We start from the raw sequence: 5,780 nt of genomic DNA on the forward strand, positions 1-5,780 counted from the left end.
GGGGGGTATGGGCTTTGGTATATTTTTTTAATGATAAAGCCACAAGTTTTTATTTCAAACTTCTATAATTTCTTCAACTACACACTAACTTACCATCTTGCCAATCTCCTCATCCAACTCACTGATCCTGTCTGAAAACCCCTCCAACTGCTGCAATTCACGTTTGACATTCTTCAGCTCTGCTTGTTTCTTATTTTGAATGTCTGATTTCAGGTCAATGGTTCTTTCTAATCCAGTTTTCTTGTCTCTTATTTCATCTATCTGTTTTTGTTTCATTGTTTCCTTCTGTGCAAATTCTCTCTGAAAGAAGATCAGCAATAATATATTAATTATTTTTTTCACAGGAAAATATTTTAACATATTTTTTCACACTAGTGTGCCAATATTCATCACAGTAAGACATTGAAATGCTGAGAAAATTACAACTTGTCCATAATTATCTGCTGAAATGTTTCTGATAGCAAAATGCAGATGCACTATACCAGTAGCATTCTGTGACAGCAACTCCATTTTGAACATGACTTCCACAAAAAGTTGGTTATTTTTAAACCAACTGCCCACTGTAGTTCTTCCTCAGGTTTTTGAGCTTATCAGTGATGCACCTGCATGAGGACCGCTAGAAGAACCTCTCTGATGAACTGCCTGTTCAATAGCCTTGGTGACCACTCCTAATTCCAAAATTTCCATGGAAAAACGCAGATGACAAATTACCAAGAACTCTAAAAAAAACCAGCTTCAGCTCCCCCCCACAACACTTTCTCCCAGCACCACAAAGACCCATGGGGACCAATAAAACACCAGTGGCCCATTCAAATGACACTACTTAAACAACAAAATTCTCACCATCATACGATTTGCAGCTTCTGTGTCTCTGTCCTGCCTGTCCTTCACCAGCCTGTGAAAACTGGCAATGTGCCTGTCAGTGAAAGGGGCTCTCTCAAAGCCATCCAACTCCAGCTGTGCTGCCAGAGATTGAACTAAGGAATCCCTGGTCACAATGTGCTCCTGGTGACGATCTGCCTGCAGTTGAAGACGACCTCCACAAAAAGAAAAAGTGACATAAATATTCAAAAACTGAGGCAGAAGACATGCTGAGGATTCAAAGGCAGTTGAAAGCCTTAGAAACCGTGAAGTATTTTTCAACAACACAAAAAGAATAAAAAGCTATAGGTAGAGATTGCTATTTCAGGTAACTAAATTTTTATGAATTAAATAAATCAATAATTCAAAAGTAAGTCCCTGAAAACACTAAAAATATTATTCTGATAAAAAAAACAAAGCCCAAACATATTTTATGTAAGCATGTATTCTGTGTCTCAACTACTACAGATTTGCTGAAATTCTCATAACCCATCAACAAAGGATACACAATTGAAAGAACATTAACTTCAAGCCCTCTGACTTGTCGCCAGTCCCCACATGAGACATGGAGAATGCCAGGCATTCAGCTTTCATGCTTTTTCTCTGTTATATGACAAAATGTACTACATGTTATAGCTTGGAAAAAATGCCTGTTAGAAACTCCAGGAGAAAAACACCTAAACTTGTCCACCAGCAGGACTCTTCCACCCCACTGTGCAGGTAAACCTGAATTAACACACATTTTAGGAGTTTTGTCCAGTTCAGATCACTTCAATTATCAGTAGTTCCATTTCAGATTTAATTACATTAGGAAACACACAGGACTATACATGAAGTCTGAATTACCTCGTTCAATAAGCAGCTCTGATTTCTCACTGTTAAATCTCTGGCATTCTTTAGTGGCTCTATCTAAATCACGCTTACAGTCCAACAATCTCTTCTCCTTCTCCTTCACAATTCTCTGGTGGTTCTGGTATCTATCCCTTAGTTGTTCATCTGTTCCTTGAAAAACCTGTACACCACATACAAATTCCTAAGTCAATTATTGATGTTTTAAAAACGTATAATTTTTACCACAATAGAATTAAAGGAATAAGAGTTTAACACCTCACACGCAGATTTTCTGTAATAAGCATACAGGGGGAAAATCTGCAGCAAGCAAAACACGAAAACTGTTTTTCTTAGACTGATAAAGTAAAATAATCTAAGTTTTTTGTCATAAAGGCAACCTTTTCCATCTTCTGTTGCAAATCTTGATTATCTTTTTCCATCTGCCGCTTCCTGCTCTCCAGGGCCTTCACATCATTGTCCAACCTCATTACTTTTGTGAGATTCTGCTCAACTACTGCCAGAGAGTTCTGCAAAAGAATGTAGTAAGTAAAATATCTCATCAGTTCACGAACCCCATAATCAATTATTTTAAGTGCAAAACCTCCAGTTCCATTAAATATGTTTTTAAAATAGGGAACATTAAGTTTTAGTTTAGTTTTTGTTTTAATTATAGTTTAAAATGGTTTTAGATACCAGTTAAATTTGAGAGAGATTTTAAACTGACAAAAACCCAATGCTGCTATAAGAATTCTGTTCTTAACCCCTCAATGACTGTTTACAGATAAGAGCAGCATCTGCCAGGTGAGTTGACATAAGCTTGAGTCTGCTGCAGGGCAAAGGATTAGATTTAAAAGTGCAAGATTTTAACCAAGAAATTCATTCACCTTTCACTTCTTTGATTGCTTCATATTAAAGTATTAACTTAATCCTCATGGAAATTACCTTTAGAGGCTCAAGCTGGTTCTCAATTGATATTACATTCTCCTTAGAAGCAGCCAGCTGAGCTTCTCTGTTGCTGAGATGATCCTGGATTTCCTGTGCTTTCTCTTTATTCTGTTTCAGATATTTCAGTTCTGTCTGACACTCTTTTACTTTCAAGCTTTGTTTCAGCCGTACCTGACGCAGAGCTTCGAGTGCTTTGATGTACCTTTAAAAAAAGCAAAATTTCAGCTGCTTTGGCAATACAGCAGTACTGAGTAAGAAACAATGTCTTAAGACATTTTTATTAACATTTATGTTATGAGAAGACTTTTTTTACTTAGCTTCTATTTAATTACAGTAAAGGGAAAAACCTTGTTGCTGAAAAGATCTCATCAAATTTTTGTTTCAGGGCCTTCCCTTCACTTAATGGCCAGTTGGATTCTTCTTGGTGACAGAAAATGACATTGTTAAGCACAGCTTTGGAAACACCAAGGGCGTTGATCATCTCCCGATCTATTTCAGCACACTTGGAACTCAGACTGACCTTCTCACCATGCCTGTGGAGACAAAGAAAATCCCAAAGAAGCAACTGGCAAGTTCTTCAAAAAGTGAACTGCATTTTAACAGTATAACCTCATTTTAACATGCCCATTCAAAAAATTTAACAAGTAACAATTTTTAAGCACAAAATTACCATGCTCAACGAAGGCATTTAACACTGCCAATTTTTGAAGTCTGTTTCACATATTAGAACTCTGAGGAACCACCAGAGGGGGCAGGACAGCTCTTGAATTAAAGGGATATACTTAAACAGTGGAAATGGGAGTTAAACATGGGCCAGAAATGATGTGAAACTGAAAATGGTACTAAAGGAAGTAAAGCCTACATACTCCACACAATGATACTTTCAAACTGTACCCTACAATCATGGAATCATGGAATGATTTGGGTTGGAAATGTCCATGCCACCCACCTCTGCCATGAGCAGGGATGCTACTCACAGAACCAGGTTGCTCCAAGCCCCATATACCCTGGCCTTGAACACTTCCAGAAATGGGGCAGCCACAGCTTCTGTGGGGAACCTCTGCCAGTGCCTCACCACCCTTATTACCAATTGAGTTTTCAAACAAATACAAGTCTACAAGTCAACAGATGTATGTATTTCTTAACACCACAGCTATCAGATGTGGGATTTTTCAATCACTTAACAGATAAAGTAATGAAACTACACAGCTTTATAATCTAAAAGCACTAGTAGCTATGTCAAAGAATACATTATGCAATTTTCTCTTATCTGATGCATAAAAATATACCAAATCCAAACCTATCTTCATGCCAAAGTAAGAAGAAACACTTGACAACTTACTTTGTTCTAGTAATGACAGATTCCAGTGTTTTAAATTCAGGTTCCTTGCTTTTCTGGGTACAGACCATGGAGCGCTGCACAGCCATGACCTCCCCGTTGACATCTCGGAACTGTAACCGAATCTGAGCTCGGACGTCCGTTTCATTGGCAATCTTTGGCAGAAGCAAAAAAAAACAGAATGAGGGGAATTTTTCTCAAGGGCCAAAGGCATGTGTGCCTCTCCAGCTGTGGGGCATGTTCTAATCAACCTCAGCTCTCTGCTTTTCTTCATTTCAGCTCAAGGCTGGCTACGACTTGAGCATCCCTGTTTTATTCACAACCTGAGTGCAGTGGAGTATTTTACTGAGGAGTAAACACACACTGCATCTAGTCACTATGACTTACCTTTGGATCATGAACAAATGTTTTTCCTTTGGTGCCAGGAGGAAAATCACCAGTGGATATATATTTAAGACATTCGATGATAGTCTAAGAAAACAAAAGTATATAGTTATAAAGACAAATTTAGAGTAACCAGATGGACTAGAGGCAAATCCACAGTAACAGCCCAAACACAAATGAGTTAGGTACTTAAACACAGGGAAATAACATTTTAATTTTTGAGTACCATGAAAATATGATACTTTGCAAAAGCAGTTTTAATCAGGATCTGGATCAATTTCCTATGAAAAAATATCAACCAGTGCTCTGCAAATTCCAGGCAGGAAAGCAGATTTCTAATAACAATAAACAACACAATATTTAGAGCATGACTTTTGCAATAACATTAAATACCTTTCTGTAGAAATTATTATTCACATGTTATGGTCTTCCAGAGCTATTTACAGCTCAAATCCAAACATAAAGTGAGGCTTACCGTTTTTCCTGCACCATTTGGTCCCACCAAAATAGTTAATGGATTAAAGAAAGTGATAATTTGTTTGTCTTTATCTTCTATTCCGAAACTCCTCACTCCGAGGATACTCATTTTTTCAATCCTCGACATTTCTGCTGAACTTCTGTTCCAAAGTCAAAGGTGAAAATACTGTAAATCCTGTAAAACAGAGCTTTGTGAAAAATCCAGTAGGCAGAAATCACAATAGATTACTGAAAGCTGGCCAAACACCTGTACAAGCAAGTAAAGCCTACATACTCCACACATTGATCCTTTCAAACTGTGCCCTATAATCACAGAATCATGGAATGATTGGATCATAGATCATATATGATGAATATATTTCAAAACACAGCTAAGGTTCTTCAGTTACTATTCAAGGTACAAAACATATGAAGGCAAAACCTTATTTCTTTCAAACTGAGAAATTAATCAACTCCAAGCTAAGTGCCATACTATGTATCATGAAATACATAGTATACATGTACATATATGTATATACATATATACAATACAATGGCTCGAATAACCCTTTATTCCACTACACAAACACTATGCACGTGCCTTGAGAATTCCCCAAACACAAGAGAAGCCCCAATATGTTTTCTCCTTTGACAACCCACTGTTGTGCTGCAACACCCAAGTTTGCCAATGCCTGTTTCTCACAGGCACATGCAGCACCACATCCAGCACCATATCCATCACCTTGTCCCAGTTCCCACTGTTGTACTGCAACACCCAACACCGTGCAAGCTGTGCCAATGCCTGTTTCTCACAGGCACATGCAGCATCATATCCAGCACCATATCCATCACCTTGTCCCCATTCGAGCTGTGAAGAGGAAGGCTGGAGCCTCCCCAGGCCATGGGGCGGGCACACACATGGGGCCGTGCTCGGGTGGGAGCTGCCCCGGGTACGGGAGGGCTC

The 5,780-nt window shown here is 38.5% G+C and overlaps 1 protein-coding gene across 1 annotated transcript in view; it reads right to left on the reverse strand.

The window, feature by feature from the left end:
* Window positions 1–5,743, reverse strand: part of RAD50 (RAD50 double strand break repair protein) — a 19,948-nt gene extending 14,205 nt beyond the window's left edge. Inside the window, exons 1-10 of the mRNA XM_005418675.2 lie at window positions 5,669–5,743; window positions 4,836–5,012; window positions 4,364–4,447; window positions 3,980–4,131; window positions 2,985–3,170; window positions 2,635–2,839; window positions 2,091–2,219; window positions 1,708–1,873; window positions 844–1,037; window positions 94–300 (exon numbers count right to left, since the gene is read on the reverse strand). Of these exons, the coding sequence (XP_005418732.1) occupies window positions 94–300; window positions 844–1,037; window positions 1,708–1,873; window positions 2,091–2,219; window positions 2,635–2,839; window positions 2,985–3,170; window positions 3,980–4,131; window positions 4,364–4,447; window positions 4,836–4,964 (1,452 nt within the window). The 5' untranslated portion in view covers window positions 4,965–5,012; window positions 5,669–5,743. The remainder of the gene's footprint in view (window positions 1–93; window positions 301–843; window positions 1,038–1,707; window positions 1,874–2,090; window positions 2,220–2,634; window positions 2,840–2,984; window positions 3,171–3,979; window positions 4,132–4,363; window positions 4,448–4,835; window positions 5,013–5,668) is intronic.
* Window positions 5,744–5,780: the final 37 nt, after the last annotated feature.

The sequence above is a fragment of the Geospiza fortis genome, unplaced genomic scaffold (assembly GCF_000277835.1).
Source record: "Geospiza fortis unplaced genomic scaffold, GeoFor_1.0 scaffold55, whole genome shotgun sequence".
In the NCBI taxonomy this organism is placed as follows: Eukaryota; Metazoa; Chordata; class Aves; order Passeriformes; family Thraupidae; genus Geospiza; species Geospiza fortis.